We start from the raw sequence: 20,380 nt of genomic DNA, 5'->3' as shown, positions 1-20,380 counted from the left end.
GTTGCATGTCGCAGCTGCATGTGGTACGGAATAGGAAGGATAGCAATACCTCATTCTTACTACGCTAGCCAGAATTTCTCGCGGACTATAACGCATTAAGACTTCACCAAAGTTGATACTTGAGTTCTTATGGTTTTTAAGCTCTTAATTTTACAAGTATCTTAACTAGTTACCACCCTTGTTACTAGAACATTTCAATCTAGCAACCGGTGTAACCTCACAGCGCATGCATTTAAACAAGAAATTTNGATGATATAAGATTGGAATCACTCCAACTTAAGATCACACAATGATCAACAGATTCCAAGCTTATCTTGCGGAATNGTTACCACCCTTGTTACTAGAACATTTCAATCTAGCAACCGGTGTAACCTCACAGCGCATGCATTTAAACAAGAAATTTACAAAAGAAATTCAAGTAAAAATGCAACTAAATGCTCATGCAAACCGTGCACTAGATGGATGTCTTTAATCCCCATCTAGTCCAGCGAAATATGTGCATGAACTCACAGAAAACCGGCGATGATCGGACTTTCTGGATTGAAGCTCTCTGTCACGGCACACTTGAATCCCTTCCTATGTTGAAACCGATTTCTTTATCGATTCAACACCTTGTAGCGATCGATAGTCTCGTCTTGCTTCTTCTCTTCTTCTCTCTTGCGGATTCATCCACTCTTCTTTCTTTTCTCTCTTGCGGGCTCACCTTCTCTCTCAATTTTCTCTCCTTACCCCTTGTGTTCTTTTGCGAAAATGAAAAGGGTGAAGTCTTATTTATAGAGAGCTTGGGTGGTGGAGCTGACCAATGCATCTGGTGCACTTCCTCTTCCTTTGTTGCATGTCCTCAACACTTGTGCAAAAATTGGCATTACCACTTGGCCACCAAGATTTGTTTAATCTCCACTATCCCACTTCTATTTGTTTAATCTCCACTAACACCACTTTGATTTGTTAATCTCCACTAACTCCACTTTGATTTTTTTAATCTCCACTTTCTTCACTTTGATTTGTTTAATTCTTGATAAAACAAGAATTTTTTATTTCCCGAAATTCTTGTCGGATCGGCCGGCGTCCCTTGGGCTAAACTCCCCCTGAGCCTAGACTTCAGATCTTCAACTCTCTTGAGCAACCTTCACACACACGTCACACCGACGAACAAAGAAGCTTGAACAACCCAAGCACCAAACCGCGAAACTAAGCCGCACAGCAACAGAAAGCTCTCTAGGGTTGTAACCTTTATGTCTCAGCTCTCTTGCTTCTCTATGACGTGCCCAACACCTTCTTATATACCCATCAAGACTTCCTAATCACCATAGGAGAAGATTTCAAAATTCCATAAGAAAAATACTTTTTCCTTTTTGCTATTTTCCTTTTCCTTGTAAAACTCCAATTTAATCAACCTAATAAATAGTAGTTTTCCTCTTCAATTCATCCTCAAACCATCCTTCAATATTGCCTTCTCAAACCATCCTTCAATATTGCCTACTCCAATGTCAACTTCCTTCTTTATTGCTTCCTTTACTTCATCATCTTTCTTCTTAACTCCTTCAGCTTCATATGCTTTGCTTAATTCGAAAGCTTTAAGAATCCCAACAAACTCATCAAAAGCCATTTCATCTAAATTATGAGCTTCTTCAACTGCAGCAATTTTTGACTTAAATTTTGCAGGCAACGATCACTTCAGTTTCTTCACAAGCTTTTTGTCTTTGTGATGCTTTCCAAGAGCAAAAGCCTCATTAGATGTATCACATAACTTAGCACTGAACTCAACAAAAGTTTCTTTTTCTTCCATCCTTAGATTCTCAAATTGTGAAGCCAACATATCCAACTTAGTTCTCTTAACACTTGAAGTACCCTCAAACATATTCTCAAATGACTTCCATGCTTTCTGAGCTGATACACATTGAGAAATCAACTTGAAGTGGCTTGAATCAGTAGCATTGTAAATCATAGTCTTGGATGTAGAATTACAACTTGATAGCTTTTTCTCTGCAGTAGTCAACTTATCTCTTGGCTTAAGACACTCAACTCCTTTATCATCCACGAATTTAGGGGGCTCCCAACCAAGCTCAATCGAATTCCAACAATCTTCATCAAGGTTACTAATAAACGCTTGCATACGAACCTTCCAATATCAATAATTAGATGAATCAAGCAACGGTGGTCTTATCATGGACGTGCCTTCTCTGTATGAAGTCATCACAACTGATTCAAAGCTCTGCCTTACTTCCTGAACTACCCTCACCCTTGATCTACCCGAAACAAGACTGAATCTCTATCGAGAACCCGCTCTGATACCACTTATTATTTCCTCTTCAATCCATCCTCAAACCATCCTTCAATATTACCTTCTCAAACCTTCTAGAAACTTCTCACACACATAAAACAACAGCAATCATGTATCACATCTTGAATCACACAGACATTACTTCAGCCATCCAATACATCTTCAGTATAGTGCTTGACATCAACTTTGACTTAATGAGAGTGATCTTTGAGGCAAGAACAAATGGTGTTGAAGATGGTTGTGCCTTCACACATGCTTTAGGAGTTACTTGCTCATACACCTTATTTTGGCAAACTTGTGTTGATGTTGTTTCTGAAAGTTCTACCTCAAGACTTGTGTCAACATCAACTACCTTTGAAGTTGATACCTTGTAGTCTACCTCTTTAGATTTGTCATCCATACTATGACATTGACCTGCATCACTACCCCTTGGCAAAGACAAGCGCATTAATCTAGAACTCGAAGTTTCTAAATTTAATGTTGATAAACAATCATTTGAACTAGATGCATTCAGTTTTAATTCTAGCGATGTGACATCTTATACTTGTCTTTGAGGACATGTTGCAGCAAAATGACCTCTCTTATGACATCTTTAGCATGTCAATTCACTTGAGTTTGAAAAACTAGAGGACTTACCTTGCTTAAGTTTGTCTCGCGGTTCAAGTGTTAAGCTTGTCTCGCGGTTCAAGTGAAGGTATGGGTTTCGATTCTCCTTTTTCACCTGCACCTTTCTCATACCTTTTGGATGAAAGCAAGTGCATCACGTGGTTTAGTTGCTGATAAAAGTTAAGCTCAGTATTCGTGTAACTTACCTTGTTGGAATTTTGATCTGCGTTTTGATTGGAACTAACACGGTGGTGTGTAGTTTTCTCTCGGCTTGGTTCCTCTGAAGGGTAAGTGTTTTGACTAGGCTGGGACAGAATTTGAGGTGCATATCTCTCCCTCATAAGCAACTTTAGTTGTCCCCACGTTTTGAATATTGGCTCCTTAAACCTTCGCCTAACTTTTTCTTCTTGGTTCCACCAAAGTCTTGCGCTTCCCATGAATTGTTCAAGACAATATTCGAGCCTCTCTTCTTTGGGAATGGCATAGTACTTAAAGTACATGTCCATGTTAAGTTCCCATTGTGGATAATCTCTTTTGTGTCCTGCAAACTCAAAACTCTCAGGTCCAAAATATTCATAACCATTGTTTAGAGATAACCTGAAATTTGTCTTGTAGGTTTGATAGCAATGGGTCTTTTCTAGTGCCATGTTCAAGCTCGGCTCCTCTTAGCTTACTGGCCCTTGCATCTCTCTCAGCTAGGGGATCACATCTACCACTTGGAGGTGGTTTAAGCCGAATTGATCCTCTTTGAGTCACTTCCTGTACCACTTGTGAGTTTGTACAAAAGTACTTGTCTCTCAGTTTTGCTTGACATGAAGATGTAGGCACTTGGTGTGACAAGATGTGATGGTTGGAATTCTGTTTTCGCCTTTTAGGACATTGATAATGGTAGCCCTTCGTTGTTCCTCTATCATACTCCATGTCTTCTCTCTTCTTGAAGTGATTATCATTTCCTGAAAAAGACATAATTGGGATCAGTGGAAATTTGAACCATTTCTATAAAAATCATCTTTAAATTTGATCCATGGTTTAGAATATCCTTTATTGGTGATGTATGCATCGGGTGGTTCTGGGTCTGGTGCTTCACGATCTGGTTCATCCCTTGAATCAGAAGCTGAACTACCATCTCGTTGCCACAAGATAGCTTCATAGTTGTCTTCCTCATCCGACGTGACATGATAGGGCTCTTCTCCTTCGATTTCTTCATCAGAATAAAACTCATTAGACTCCATGTTTGCTCTGGTGTTCATGATAGAAGAATCTTGCACAAGCAAAAGAAAGATGTATCAAAAGTAAATCAACAAATAAGGAGTAATAGAAATTATTATTATTATTATTTTTAACAAATCCGAAAAATTCAAATAAAAAATATGAAAATCATTTTTTTTTCTGTTTTATTTAATAGGAAAATTCAAAAATGAATTAAATTATCAAAGATCTGTTTTTTTTTTCTATGGCTTTTTTTCTTTAAATAAATAGGAAAATAATAATTGACTAAAGCAAATAATTTTTTTTTAATGAAACTGAAGCAAATAAACAAGAACAAAAGCAAGAAACAAATTTTTTATTTGGTTTTAGGTTTTATAAAAAATAAAAAAATAACAAAAAGTAAAATGATATAGGTTGAAGAGATACAACCTTGGGGATAGGAGCTTTTGATGCTCTGATACCAGATGATATAAGATTGGAATCACTCCAACTTAAGATCACACAATGATCAACAGATTCCAAGCTTATCTTGCGGAATGTGGAATTCACGAGCTGGCTCTGAAGCACTCTCTCGTGAATCAAGGGGTGATACGATGGATAGATGGGTGATTGACTCACTCAATCAGTGGGATAATCGACTCGCTCGATCAATGAACGAATGAAGGATGTTGAATCACTCAACAAACTTAATCCGCATGATTCTGAAGCACTAAGTGAATCACTCACAAAGAACTAAAGAACAAAGCAATACAAAGACTCAAACTTTGTAAAGAAGAAAACGTTTCTATTACTTTTAAAATGATCAAGGGTCATTTACAATGAACGAACTAATGAGCATATATAGGCTCAGCTACACGCTCTAGTGTTTGAAAACAAAAAATAAATCGCAACAATTAATGAAAATATGATCGTTGGACCATTAAATGTAGAATCAGTCCAAATAAGGCAAGAAGATGTGCCTTATATCTCGTTAACTTGGGGAGGAAGTGGTGACGTCTTGGAAGCTTCTTAGGCACTTTTGGAAACACAAATATGCACAAGAATAGGATAGGAAGTAGTCGTTGTGCATTGATGACAATCGGGTCCGAAAAAGGCAAGTAGTAATACTTGAATCCGCTTGATCAAATGGTTATTATTGATGGTGAAAATCTTCCAAATATTCTTTGGTGGTTGTAGAGGCTCTCCTGGTTTCCATATGTAGATTTGGGGCACATTGAAGTGAAGGAAAATGGAAGTTTCCATATCTGGCTCCAACTAAATCAACAGACATGATTGAAAAGGTGGTTTGGACTTGGGTCTTCTCTTGGGTTTTTCTCCATGGGCTGGGGACTTGTGGTGAATCAAATAGGTGTGTGGGCTTCCTCTAGGGCTGGTCCAAGTGTCAAAAGGCCGAAACTCTTCATAGCTTGCAATGATGTCTGATCCATCTACGAGTAGTTCAACATGTCTGTCAACGAGTAGTTCAGCAGATCCAGCGAGTAGTCCAACAAGTACTTCAGCTATGACTTCTTGTGTCATCTTTGAATCAAATGAATGGTAAGAGATTCCTTGATGACTTGGTGTTGCCTCATTAAAAACCTTTCTAGGTAAACCCATTGGGAAAAACCCTAGACAAGGGAAAAAGAGTGCAACAGTCATATCCCAACAATGAGGTGATTTGACATGATGATGCTTGATCCCTCTTCAACCATTGGACTTCTTAGGGTTAACTTGATGATGAATAATTAACCCTTCTCTTTGTGCGTGATCAGAACTCCATTTGGGAAAAGATTCTCCAAGATAATCTTCGTGGACTGGTTTGGTGTGTGGACCGCTTGGTTCGCCATGCTCCCGGTTTGGTTTAGTTCTAATGCCCGCATCATGACCACTTGCATTGTAGGCTCATGATTCATTGTCGGCATTTCAAATTTGTAAATGTGTTAACGGAGATGGAGGCTTCTACCCTTTTCCGCTTCTCCAAGAAGCTAAAAGGACAAAAACCTCGCTTGCGAAGCTTGGCAGAGTCGCGAATGGGGAATCTTGTTATAAAGACAAAGGAGGATTTCACCACTTTGTGCCAGAAGCAACAAACGAACCTGATGCAGCCTTCATCACATGCCATGGAGGAGGAAAATGAGGCTTATAGGCGTTGGGATTTCCTGGCCGGTTTGGAGGAGAAGTATCTCAAGCAGAAGTCTAAGTTGCATTGGTTGCAGGTGGGAGATAGGAACAATAAAACTTTCCATCGAGCTGCTAAAGTGCGTAAAGTACAGAATAATATTCGCGAGATACAGTGTCTAGATGGTCGTGTGGTAGTGACGGGGGATGACATTAAAGTAGAGGCTGAGAGACACTTCAGTGAGTTTCTGCAGACCATTCCTACTGATTTTGAGGGTGTCACGGTGGAAGATTTGGAGAATTTGTTGTCATATCGTTGTTCTGTGGTTGAGCATCATTGATGTGAGCGTCGGACGCGGTACGGATCGGACAGATCCGAACGTCTTCGGTCAGGTCGAGCTAGGAGAGGTTTTCCTCGGACAAGGTTCGGTGACTCGACTTGGTGGAAGAAAGGAACGGTGGAACCGGAGTATGAACGCAAAGGAACGAAGGGTTCGCAAGATCTGGCCATGGCTTGCCTTGACCGAGAGGTTACGAGAGGCTTCGAGCGGCTGCTAGGAACTTTGGTTGGTTGCGACGCGGAACGGCGGTGGACTCCAGAAATTGCAGTGCGGATCGATGGTGGTCTTGAGGCTTGCGATGCGGATCGATGGTGGACTTGAGGCTTGCGATAGGGGACTCGACGGTTGCGACGATGGTTCGATGGAGGTTGCGAGGGTTCGCAAAAGAAATGGAATGATGGAAATGAGAATGGATCGAGTGACGACACAATAGGTTTGGCTCTCCTCTTGATACGGTCGCTAACAAACGTTGAACCTGGTTCAAGTTTTGCTAGGGTTCTTTCCCTTAGATAATCCCGGATTGAGCTAATGAAAGGATGGAGACAAGGTCAAAGAATCTCTCTTTGAGAAAAGTTTTATTTTCATTCAAGTCTAAGGAGAACAAAGGTTAAGAGAGGGTTTAAATACTTAGGTCAAGAGAGGGCTTAGGGACACACGGATTCGTAATGATCCGCACACTTGTCCTTAGACGTGTTCTCCTTGTAAATGGAACATGTCGCCTCTCTATGACTTTCAACTTAAACTCTCAACGGTCTTAAAAGAAAGGAATATTCCAATGTTCGAAATTAAACCAAAAGACTAAGGGAAGAAGGATCCGTCTTTAGCCTTGGCGCGGTAAATGCTTTAGCCTCGGATGTTGTGTGTTAAGTTCAATGCCTCATTAAAACCTTCTCCGGTAAACCCAATGGGAAAAACCCGGAGTAAGGAAAAAGAGTACAAATCCCTGCTTAAACGACTTTGGTTGTCTTTACTCTTGGGTAAGAGTGAAGACCATTCGGACTGAGTCTTCAAGGTCTTCTTGGATCGGTGGGCGTTGGGTGAATGACCGGACGAACAGGTTGATACGTTGTTTGGCCGCCTTTGCTGAACTCTTGGAACGTGTCTTGGCTCCCTGGAGGATCGCTGGTGCCTTGGCCGCTTGCGTCTCGGCTGCCTCCGATGCGTCTTGGTCATGCGCCTCGGACAGGTTCGGCGTCCCTCGGTCATCTTGGTCGAGCTCCTGTCCTACGATCACATCAATCATGCTCTCACTAAAGTGGTGTCGGGGAGGAAATAAAAAAAGCTTTGTTCTCTATGCCGTGTGATAAATCTCATGGTCCTGATGGGTACACAGTGGAGTTCTACAAAGCAACTTGGCCGCTAATTGGGAGGGAGTTCGTGTTAGCTATTCAATCTTTTTTTGCAAAAGGTTTCTTGCCAAAAGGTATCAATACTACCATTCTTGTGCTCGTTCCCAAATCTTTGGAAGCAAGGCAAATGAAGGATTATTGGCCTATCTCTTGTTGTAATGTGATTTATAAGGTGATCTCTAATGTACTCGCCAATAGACTGAAGTGTGTGCTTCCAAACTATGTCTCTGGGAATCAGTCTGTATTTGTTCAAGACAGATTGTTGATTGAGAATGTGTTGATGGCTACGGAGCTGGTTAAGGATTGCCATAAGGATTCTATATCAAGTCGTTGTGCAATCAAAATTGATATTTCCAAAGCTCTCTCAGCAATGCAGTTTCCGCCGCTATTCATTCATTGGTTAATGCTTTGCATCTCTACAGCTTCGTTCTCAGTGCAAGTGAATGGTGAACTTGCAGGGTTATTTCGGAGCTCTAGAGGTCTTCGTCAAGGTTGCTCCCTATCGCCATATCTTTTCGTCATTTGTATGGATAATCTATCGAAAATGCTCCACAAAGCAGCTGGAGAGAGGTTGTTTGGTTACCACCCACCGTGTAGACAGCTTGGACTCACTCACTTAAGTTTCACGGATGATCTCATGGTGCTAACGGATGGCCAGCTGCGTTCTATCACCGGAATTATTGATGTGTTTACGGAGTTTGCAAATATTTCTGGGTTAAGGATCAATATGGAAAAATCCACAATTTATTTGGCTGGAGATTCGGTTCCACCTGCGTCTCATCTCCCGTTTGCAGTAGGTCATCTGCCAGTTCGATATCTCGGTCTTCCGCTAGTAACTAAGCAACTCTCAATTGCAGATTGTTCTCCTTTGCTTGAGCAACTTCGGAAGCGTATAGGATCTTGGACAGCTCGTCATCTCTCTTACGCGGGTCGCTTTAATCTAATTTCCTCTATCCTTTGGAGTGTGTCACTTTTGGCTTGGAGCTTATTGTCTGCCTAAAAAATGTTTTGAGGCTATTGACTCAATGTCTGCGGGATTTCTCTGGTCGGGTCCAGACATGAATCCTTGCAGGGTGAAAGTATCTTGGGAGGCTGTTTGTAAGCCAAAGGCAGAGGGGGGTCTGGGTTTGAGACCGCTCCATGAAGCTAATCTTGTCAGCTGTTTGAGATTAATTTGGCGAGTGGTCTCGAAGGGAGATTCTTTGTGGGTCCATTGGGTTTACTCAAACTTATTGAAGCAGGAATCCTTTTGGTCAGTAAAGGACACTATGTGTGTGGGTTCGTGGATCTGGAAAAAGCTTCTTATGTATAGGGGTGTGGCGAGAGATTTTTGTAAGGTGGAAGTGGGTAATGGTGAAACCACATCAATCTGGTATGATCAGTGGTCGGATATGGGTTGCCTCTAGGAAACTTTTGGTGACAAAGGGATAATCGATATGGGGATAAGAAAACATAGTTCTTTGGCAGAAGTGTGGGATCACCGTCGCAGATGGAGACAAGGGGGAACCAACTCAATGCGGTGGAGCAAGTTCTATACTTGAAGAGGGATACACGTTCGGTGGAGAGGGATAAAACTTTATGGAGAGGGAAGAATGATGTATTTCGTTATAAGTTCTCCACAAAGGATACATGGAATCATATTTGAACCACCGCCAATACGGTAACTTGGCAAAAGGGGATTTTGTTTACTCACGGTAAGCCTAAATTCTCCTTCTGTGTATGGCTCGTGGTCCAGGACCGCCTTTCTACGGGTGAGCCAATGGTGGTGTGGAATGGGGGGGGGGGTTGTGGGAACATGTGGTTTCTGCAATGCTGCTTTAGAGACTCGGGATCACTTATTTTTTTCATGCACGTTTGTTTCGGGTGTGCGGTTTGATTTGGCTAAGGGTTTGCTCAAAGCTGCTTACACAACTGATTGGTCTGCTCTAATTGCTCACCTCTCTCAAACTCATGTATCCCGTGTAGAGGGGTTTCTCATCAAATATGTCTTTCAAGCTACGGTGTACTCTGTTTGGAGAGAGCGTAATGGTAGAAGGCATGGAGCATCGCCGATGTCTGCTGGGAACTTGGTTGGTTGGGTGGATCGACAAGTACGGGACCAGCTCTTAGCAATTGGTCACTCGGGTGATCGTCGCTTTGAGAAGGCTTTTCAACTATGGTTACAATCTCGTGTTTAGCTCTTAACAACTCTGTTTCTTGTTTAATTTTCTTCTAGTTTTCTCTCTAAACTATCTACAAACACTGCACTAGTTGTACCAAAGTAATTTTTTATTTTGAATATAATTTAACATTAAATTCAAAAAAAGAAGTGCGTTGTTAGGACTCGTCAGCATATTCTTCGATGAATTAAGAGAGAGAGAGAGAGAGAGTTTCCACTTTCCAGGCATCCCGTTTTCCGGTTTTGAACCGAACCGGTTTTTAATTACCCAACTGATGTTTTTTCAGAACCAAAATAGTCTATACCAAATAATTAGGTCTGATTTGAATTCTTGGTATAATTTGGACTACAAAACGTCTTGATACACTAATATTTTTATGACTAATATGTTATAAAATAGATAATTACTATGTGATTATCCATCACTTCCAAACCTATCTTTTTTTTTCGTCAAAAAAGAATATTATATAGATGATAAATTGTAATCATTACAAAGAGTTTCTGTTAACCAAACAGGGGAATAGAAACAAGCTGAATAAAAAAGATCAGTTCTACATCCGAATTGTGCTAATACATGAGCTGTTCTATTACAAATTATTGGGATGTAAACAAATTGGATATTGTCAAAGAACTGAGACCAGTGTAATATATCTTGATAAATACTGTCAATGGAAGCAATGTATATTGATTTATTCAGCATCTTAATAAGCAACTCGCAATCTCCTTCGAAAATAACTTGTCTTATTCCCCGTATCCACGTTTGTTGCATCGCATTCAGAAGAGCTTTTCCTTCAGCTTCCTAAGGTGATGAGGCATATCTCCTGTTCGCAGCTCCCCAACCATTGGAAATTCCTCTGTAATCACGCAATATCCATCCACCTCGTGTCTCAAGAGTTTGGGGTCATAACTTGCATCAAAATTGCACTTGAGCATTGGTTGAGGAGGCCTGGTCCAATGTGTTGGTTTTGATATTAAGGAAGGAGGATTATGTGGGTTTAAAACACTTCGACACCATTCTTGAACATCCCCTCTAGCACGCCAGACTATATGATTTGGGTCTTCCGAGTTTCCTTCAAAAATGAAATTATTCCTTGTCTTCCAAAGATGCCAAAGGATCCAAAAAGGTAGTAGTTTCGTTTCTAACGGAACTTCATTATCATTTTGCATTTCAAAGACAGCTTCTAAGAAATATTCACTAGTGATAGAAGGCAAATACAGAGCATGTATCGAAATATTTGCCAGTTCCCAAATGGATTCAGCATATGGATATAAGAACAGAATGTGATCAATTGTCTCATCATTTCGTAAACATCTCGAACATATAGGATCTATATTCATTCCCCTAGATATAAGACGAGTTGTAAAGGGCAAAGATCGTGAGAGTAATCTCCATAAGAAGTGCTTTACCTTTGGCAGGATGTTTAAATTCCAAATTTGTCTTTTTAAACGAACTGATCCATGAGGTTTTGGTGGCAGGTTACATGGTTTGTCCGGGTTAGTCATCGAAAACCAGTAACCTGACCGAACTGTGTAATCTCCTGATTTACTGTAATGCCATATCAGCCTATCTGATCTTTGTTTCTGAGGGATACACATTTTCAGAATCTTGTTATGATCTTCCGGTGTTATATGTTGCATAATCTTATTATTTTCCCAATATTGATATGCCAAATTTGAAGAAATGAGATTTGAAATCATGATAGGTTCATCCTGTACAACACTTCGAACTGGTTTTGGAGGACTTGTTGATGTGATGTTATCCACATTTACTCGGACTGACTCACCATTACCAATAATGTATCTCGAACCATTTTTTATTAACTCTAGGCCGACTAAGATAGATGACCACCCATATGACTGGTTAGCTCTTTGCTTGGCATCTAAGACACAGTCATCCTTGTAATATCTAGCTTTAAAAACTCTAGCAAATAAAGAGTTCGGGTAGTTGATCAATCTCCAAGCTTGTTTAGCAAGTAAAGCATCATTAAAATGCTCTAGATTTTTAAATCCCAAGCCACCATCTGCCTTTGAATATTGGAGCCGTTTCCATGCGATCCAAGGTATTCCTCTGTCTTGATTACTCTTTTCCCACCAGAATCTTTGTATGACTGACTCAATTTCGGAAATTACACCCAGAGGAATTTTAAAACATGACATTGAGTACACCGGCATGGCAAGAGCAACCGATTTGATGAGAATTTCTTTTCCTGCAGGTGAGAGATGACGACCCTTCCATGAAGATGTTCGTTGTTTAACCTTGTCAATCATGTAATGAAACATTTCACTCTTTTTTTTCCCAAACTGCTCTGGTAAACCAAGATATTTTCCACCGCCACCATTGTTTGGTATTGCAAGAATAGTTTTCAATCTATTCTGGAGTTGACCGTTCACACGAGAACCAAAAGTAATTAGAGATTTACATGTAATTATCTGTTGACCTGAGTAGTACTCATACACTTCAAAAGCTTCTTTGATTGCTTTGCAATTTTGAGCATTTGCTTGACAGAAGAATAGAGAATCGTCTGCAAATTGCAAATGAGTGATAGGAGGTACCCCATTGCCTATGCGTATGCCCCTGAAATCTCCCGAGCTTACTCTTGATCTGATTAGGTGACTCATAATGTCAGCACACAGGATGAAAAGATAGGGTGAAAGAGGATCACCTTGTCTTATACCCCTTTGAGGAACTATATTTCCATATGGTGTACCATTAATCAAAACAGAGTAACTTACAGACCGCACAGCTGCCATAACCCAATCAATCCATTTTTTTGATAAACCAAAGAGGTACATTGTCACTTCCAAAAAGTTCCATTCTACCCTATCATATGCTTTGGTGACATCAGTTTTGATTGCCATATTGTTCGTTGACACCCGTTTTTGAGATTTGAGTGAGTGCATCACTTCGTGTGCAATCATTACATTATCTGTAATTTGTCTTCCTGGAATGAAAGCAGCTTGGGAATCCGAAACTATATGGTCCAAATGTTTTTTTAGCCTAATTACCATGCATTTGGAGATAATTTTGTAAAGAACATTACATAATGCTATAGGCCTATAATCTGATAGAGTTTCAGGTTTTTCTATCTTAGGGATCATGCAAATGATAGTGTGATTCATATCCGACTTCATATGCAATGTCTCAAAAAATTCTCTAACTTCTGCAATGATGTCCTGGCCTATAATGTGCCAATAGTGTTTATAGAAACGTGCAGTTAGGCCATCCGGTCCAGGTGCTCTATCATCACCAATGGAAGAGATTGTCTCAAAAATTTCTTCTTCAGTAAACTCACTCTCAAGCTCTTCATTGATAGCAGAGGTTACCGTAGGAGGGAAGTCGTCAAAGTCGATTGGTGATACGGGAACTCTGCTGGATGTATACATATTAGAGAAAAAATCTTGAGCGTGAGCACCAATCTGATGATCACCCGAGTAATTGATGTTTCTTGAGTCACGGATACTGGAAATGTAATTTCTTGCATATCTAGTCTTCGTACTAGCATGGTAAAAACTTGTATTACGATCTCCAAGGTTGAGCCATTTATTTCTACTTTTGTTGTGCCAATAATACTCTTCATCTTTGTACGCCTTACTAAGCTGTTTTTGCAAATATGGTATATGGCGTCTATTACGTCTGTTTGTGCTCTCCATTGCTGTATTTAGAAGGTATTGAAAGTGATCAATACGTTTTGCTGAGTTTAGATTAGCTCTATGCTTTTCTTTTGCCATCTCTCTGTGACAGTTGTTGACTTGATCACTTATTGAATAATGATCCATTTTTTTGCAGGCGTTCCATCCATTTGCAACAGTTTCATCAAAGTTCTCCATTTCAGTTAAGCGTTTGTCAAAACGGAAGGCTTTTGTTGTGTAAGAAACTCTTGGTTAGATTGTTGTGAGGATTGGTTTGTGATCTGATCCATCAAATTCTAAAAATTCTGCCTCTGCAGTTGGAAACAGGGCACACCATTCTGAATTTTTCGTTACTCGATAAAGGCATCATTTTAGCGTATAGTCTCTTCTCTCTCCCACCCACGAGAATCGATCTCCTTTAGACTTTAAGTCTGATAAATCACACACTGAAAGCATATGTCTAAAATCTCTGAAAGTGCATTCATCTCTTGTTGGTCCTCCAATCTTTTCAGAATTATCAATTATCTCGTTAAAATCCCCAGCTAGAAGCCATGGTCCATTACGAGTTGAGTTTATAGATTCCAATAGGTTCCAAAATAGATTTCTCAAACTCGAATTAGGATTACCATAGACACCAGAAAAGTAGAAACCCTTATTATTAAACATAATATGAACATCGATCATACGTTCATCCTGATAAAAGTTGGATAACGTGACATCGTTTGTCCAAAACAAAGCTAGACCACCACTCCGACCAAGAGGGGGTTCTGTTATTACATTATTGAATCCTAAAACAGAAGCAAATTCAAATACAGTAGAGCAAGCATTCATAGTTTCACACAAGAAAACAACACTAGGTTTAATAATACGAACTAAACGTTTTAAATGACTCTGTGTTTGAGGTGTGCAGAGCCCTTGGCATTTCCAGGAGATGATCTTCATGGAGGCATTGGGGGGTACCGGCCCCCCCGCGGCTCCGTCGAATCTATTACCGGTGCAAGAGCCCGCTGACTCTACTCTCCCCTTCTTACGGATCTGATTCAGGACCATCAGATCTTCCTCTGCTTCCTTTTGATGGTAGTAACATTCCATCGTTGCCTTGTTCCTCTTATTATTGATAGTTTCCTTCTCAACAGCATATGGCATCATGGTAGATGTACCTTCTTCGACAAGATGACCCTTTCCATTCGCAAATTTCGTCAAGAGATATCTAAGTCGCTCTGCAGTCAACTCTGTGTCTTCAAAGACACTCGGGACAGAGGTGTCATCAGAATCATTGATGAGAAACTCCTTGTCATTAGTAACCCATTTCAGACCAGGGATTTCACCATTCGGCGCAATTGTTTGCAAAGTGTTTGTCTCGGAGTAGTAAGTTTGCTGGTTGTAGTCGTAGCAAGGATCGTATTCATCATGATCATCATCACCAGCATTTTCATCATGTGGACGGTTATCATCCTCATCGTTTGGATCATCAAAGGTTAAAGGGCATTCCTTTGAGTCGTGAGTCAGGGCGCCATATTTTGTGCAGAAATTCCTTCAACGTTCATACCGAAACTTCAGAACCGTGTTCTCTCCACCCGCAAATTGAAAGTTCCTCTGGAATCGCAATGGTGTGTCAACGTTCCAATTGATGGTAGATTTCTTATACTCCTTAAAATTAAACCCCAAATATAATAGATCTAAAAATTAGATTTGGTTAAAGGTGAATGGACTTAAAAGTCATCATCTTGAGGGGAGGTGATACTAGTCTCACATTTTTATAAGGATCTAAGATAACAGACATAACCAAAATCGGTATGTTGTTGATCCTAAAGTGGAATTCAATACGAGATGAATGAACTTCAAGAGTTATCATCTCAAGGGGGAGAATTAAAGGAATCCCACATCGATAATAAGTCGATAAACTTTGGTGAATTTGACTCCCAGAGCGATATAACTCTGGTAAAGTTATATCATATTATTACATATATGTGTCACATGTGATAAAGTGGAACATAGTTGATGTTCATCTTGAAATGAGCTATAATGAATCGTTCATAGCGCAACCCCAAGAGATTGCAAAATGGTTCTTGATGATTTAATCTCCATGTCAAAATATGGAACATGCAGTTTTGCATGTAGTCAATATTATATATGAGACCAACATTTTATAAAGAAATATTTCTCCCATATTATGTATTCATGGTTGGAGATCAAATATTTCTCATTATGAATCTTATTGGTGTGTGATATATATTTTAAAATGCTCCTCCACACCGTATAAAAATATCATCCCAGAGGATGAAATATATAGATGCGGGAGAGTCTCTGCTCTAATAATATAGAGCCATATTATGAGAGATGTGCGTATTGCAAGATTTGCATATTTTCAAGTTGGATGATAAAAGTTCCCCGTCATTATGGGAGAATCATTGAATAGTTTGAATCTTTGAACAAATGAATATAATGAATATGAACTTGAAAGTTCAATTCAACAGATCACTATTCAAAATAAATATTGCAAATCAAATGCAAAAGCTGATGGATGAGATTTCATATAATTATTGATCCTCACATAAATAAATATAAACTTGAAGTTCTAAGAAATCTCACATCCTAACTAAAAATTCTCCAATAAAAATATGTCTCTGGCGAATGACATACTAAGTCTATGACACATAAAATGTGATTAACTACTTTGGTTCCTATGATAAATACAATCCTCAAAAAGAAAAAAAAGCAAATTAAAAAGAGGATTATACTCTTAAAAGAGGAGCAAATAAATTCCTAAAGAGGAGTAGATAGACTCTTTAAGAAGAGCTAATAGACTCCCAGAGAGAAGCACATAGATTTCTAAAGAGGAGCAAGATACTCCTCAAGAGGAGTAGAGAAACCGATTGATATGGTTAATAAAAAAATCTGGTACCTGAATAAAATTATTTATATAATGATTAAAGAGATCTCGATTAACCATGTCATTACGGGAAATATGGAACCAAAGACATAATGTCGACAATAAAAATATTTTATCACGCAATGTGATTAATGAGGATTATAAATCTCCACTTTGTGAGCATATAGAGATATCTATTAGCCAATAAAGAAGTAATCAAGTCTATATAAACTAGTATGAAAACGAGTAAATTTGGACTTGTGGTCCAAGCATCAAAAGGGTATAATGGTATATAACAAAATGGTGTGTCACGCCATGTTTTGTTAAAATACCCTATCAACCAAAATGAATGCTATATGAATGACTTGAAATATGCCTTATGGGATGCTTGAAGAGCTTATCCCGAATATATATGATATCATAATTATGTTCTCGAGAACTCATAACAGTGATGATTTTTTGAAGCGTTATTTGGAATAAAAGATCTTGGAAAGACAAATATGTCTCCATATATTCCAAACTAAACATCTATCAAAATAGATGTTATACTAATCATTTCTAAAGGATTATATAGATATAGTCATATAAGATCATATATAAATGCTGACGAGCATTTATATATTTTATGAATTGTGCATAGCATTTTCTACTTATCTTTTTGCATCATCTAACTCATTCTCTATGAGTTGATTTTGAGATTAGTTAAAATGTAACTTCTATTGCAAAGGTATGATTAACTTGGGCATTGGAACCCCCGAGTTTGGTTTAGTTGGTTTTGCAAATGGAGGATTTGTATCATTCCATATAAAAATATATCGCAAAACAACGACTTCGTGGAGTTTCAGCGACAGACTTTGGTCGTTGCTTGTTCAAGTCATGCCAAAATAGTTGTGCTTCATATGCCATATCAAGAATCCATAATGGTTCATATGATGCTCGAACGTCAACCAATAGTTACCTGCGTAAGACTGGAGCCTCGTAACATGTTGACAAATAACTTCGAATTGAGGGTTTGATCAACATCAACTAGTTAATGCTTGTTGAGACCCATTAGCAAGACGAAACTAAAGTAGTCACCAAAGGCAACAACACTGTTTGAAGACTATGTCGCATATGTCGCCCAAATCAAAGGAAGCTACACCAAAAGAGACAAAACAAGACATATTCTTCTCTTACGCTCAAGAATTCGAGAAGAATAAGGAAGTTGATAGCCAGTCAATCAACTCAAGTAACAATGTACGTAGCAGAGTTATTTACAAAGTTGCTTCCGACTACCTCATTCGGAATGCATCTTTAGAAATCAAAATGCATCTTTTGAAGATGGTACTTCCAGGGGGAGAATATGATGATTCGTGTGGCTGCATTTATTTTCCTCTTCTCATGGTTTTTATCCCATTGGGTTTTTCCATGACAAAGTTTTGAATGAGGCAGCAAATAACGCGCAGAGTATCGACCTTAAAGGAGAATGTCAATGATCAAGACTCATCTGGTCCAAGGAAAGATTGTGTCACTGTACTCTTTTTCCGAATTATAGTTTTTATCCTAAGCGGTTTTTCCATGATGAAGTTTTTAACGTGACAGTATGCAATACATAAACCCTCTACTTATTGACTTGGTGGTTTATCTTATTCCACCGAGTCTTACACTGAACAAGCCCTCTACTATTGGTCCCGGATGCTCCCTCACTTGCTTGGTAATAATCTGACACCCTCTTCCAAAAGGAACCCAACCGCTGTTCATTACTCACAACCGGATCTTTGCTTGTGTTTAAAGGTTGTTATCCATTCTTTTGTTAGTCCAAGATGCAACCAAGATGATGAAACAATCCTTCATGCCTTATTTAACTGTCCTTTTGCTCAAGGTTTGGCGGATGTCTAACACTTTGCCGCAATTACTGAATCAATCGAGTACTGATGTAGAGTTGGCAATTTCTTACATGATTGATCAGTCAAATCAAAACACTAACATTCATGATGCTTTATTGCCTATTTGGTTATTTGGCGAATTTGGAAAGCTATAAACACTTTAGTTTTTGAAGGTTATCGTGAAGGGGCCACATCTACTGTTTTATAATCACATGCGGAAACAAAAGAATGGATAACAACCTTTAATCTATGAAAACAAAATAACAGAACCTCTGCAAAGACTGAATCTTCTTCATGGATACCACCTTCATTTCAAAGTTTTAAATGAAACTTTCTCATTCGACTTCGGCTTAGGAAGCAGAGGCAAAAGCATTGCTATCGAGCATTCAATATTCCTGGAACCGTGGATATACGTCAATGATCTTTAAAGGTGATTGTGAGATTTTAGTCAAGCTAGTCAATGGCCATCTCCATAATGCCTCACTCACGAATATTCTCCGAGACATTCAGCTTTGGTTTTCAAAATTTGATCATGTATCTTGTTTATTTACAAAGAGAATATCTAATGGGGTAGCTCATTCTCTTGCAAAATTGGGTTGTCTTAATGTTGATTGTTATGTTGATACAGTATCAATGCCAATTTGGCTATTACAATCTATATGTATTGACTCAGGTTGAATAAATATAAATTTCTTTGCGTAAAAAAAATAAGATTTATGTGCGAACCGTGTAGATAGACTAGCAAGTTAATTAAACCGAGTGGTTCGGCTCAATGCTTAACGCTATAAGTGTTGAAAAATGGCAATCTTGATTCTTACCAGAAAAAAAAAAAGAGAAATACCCTAGAATGGCACACATTTGGGTTTTTGTTCCAAAACTAGCACACATGCTGGAATGTTCCAAAACTAGCATTTTTTAATACTGAGTAATTAATAGAGAGATATATTCTTATTTTAAAAAATTCGAAAAAAAATCAAAACCCGATCTCTTACATTTCTCTCCGGCGAAGCTTGATGAATTTTACGATCAGAGATCTTCATTTCTGATCTGAGATTTTCCCGTGAAGCTTCAGGTACTAAATCCGTTAGAGTTTGAAATTGTTGGGTTATCTTTCTTCTTCTTCGATCGATAGCTTCAATCATTGATTTCAGAGTTTGAAGATCTATCTTACATTTCTCTCTCCGACGAAGCTTCTTGAATTTTCCGATCAGAGATCTTCATTTCTGATCTCAGATTTTCCCGTGAAGCTTCAATTAGGTATTAAATCCGTTGCCTTATCTTTCAATTTCTCATTCTTCCTCTTCGTTTTTAGAGTTTGAAATTGTTGGGTTATCTTTCTTCTTCTTCGATCGATAGCTTCAATCATTGATTTCAGAGTTTGAAATTGTTGGGTTATCTTTCTTCTTCTTCAATCGATATCTTCAATCATGAATTTCAGAGTTTGAAATTGTTGAGTTCTTTGAATTAAGGAAGAAATTGCGATTTATGGCTCTATATAGATGAATTAGCAGATTCGGTAGTTTTTTTGTTCTGTGATTTTGGTTTTGTTGGCTTGATTGTAGAATGTTGGAGATATACTCTGTCTTTGGTGAGTGGAAAATTAATGACAAGCTTAATTGGAGATTCTTCGTTGATACAAACAAAGGTGGATGTCTTTGTGAAGTTTCTGAGAATATCACATACAAGGATTTAATGAAGATTGTTTTTGATGATTTCGGACTTGATGGTCTAGTTGAAGAGATTTCACTCAGCTATGAACTTCCAAAGATGAAATTAATTGTAGAAGATTCTCCTCCTATCTTCATTCGCAATGACCGCCAAGTCTGCACTTTTATCAGGAAGATACAAGAAAATCCTGAGATAGGACGTTTGTGTGTATCGGTAAGTACATGACTTTTACTTTTGTTTTCACTGTAACTTTCTTATACTTAATTCTTCATAGTTTTTTAACTTAATTCTTCTTGTAGGA

The 20,380-nt window shown here is 38.8% G+C and overlaps 1 protein-coding gene across 1 annotated transcript in view; it reads left to right on the top strand.

Moving 5' to 3' along the window:
- LOC104748331 overlaps positions 19,975 to 20,380 on the top strand; it is a 2,455-nt gene continuing 2,049 nt past the window's right edge. Inside the window, exon 1 of the mRNA XM_010469993.2 lies at positions 19,975 to 20,292. Coding sequence (XP_010468295.2) covers positions 19,975 to 20,292 — 318 coding nt within the window. The remainder of the gene's footprint in view (positions 20,293 to 20,380) is intronic.

Source organism: Camelina sativa, chromosome 15 (assembly GCF_000633955.1).
Source record: "Camelina sativa cultivar DH55 chromosome 15, Cs, whole genome shotgun sequence".
NCBI classification, from domain to species: domain Eukaryota; kingdom Viridiplantae; phylum Streptophyta; class Magnoliopsida; order Brassicales; family Brassicaceae; genus Camelina; species Camelina sativa.
This window is presented reverse-complemented; position numbering and strand designations above follow the sequence as displayed.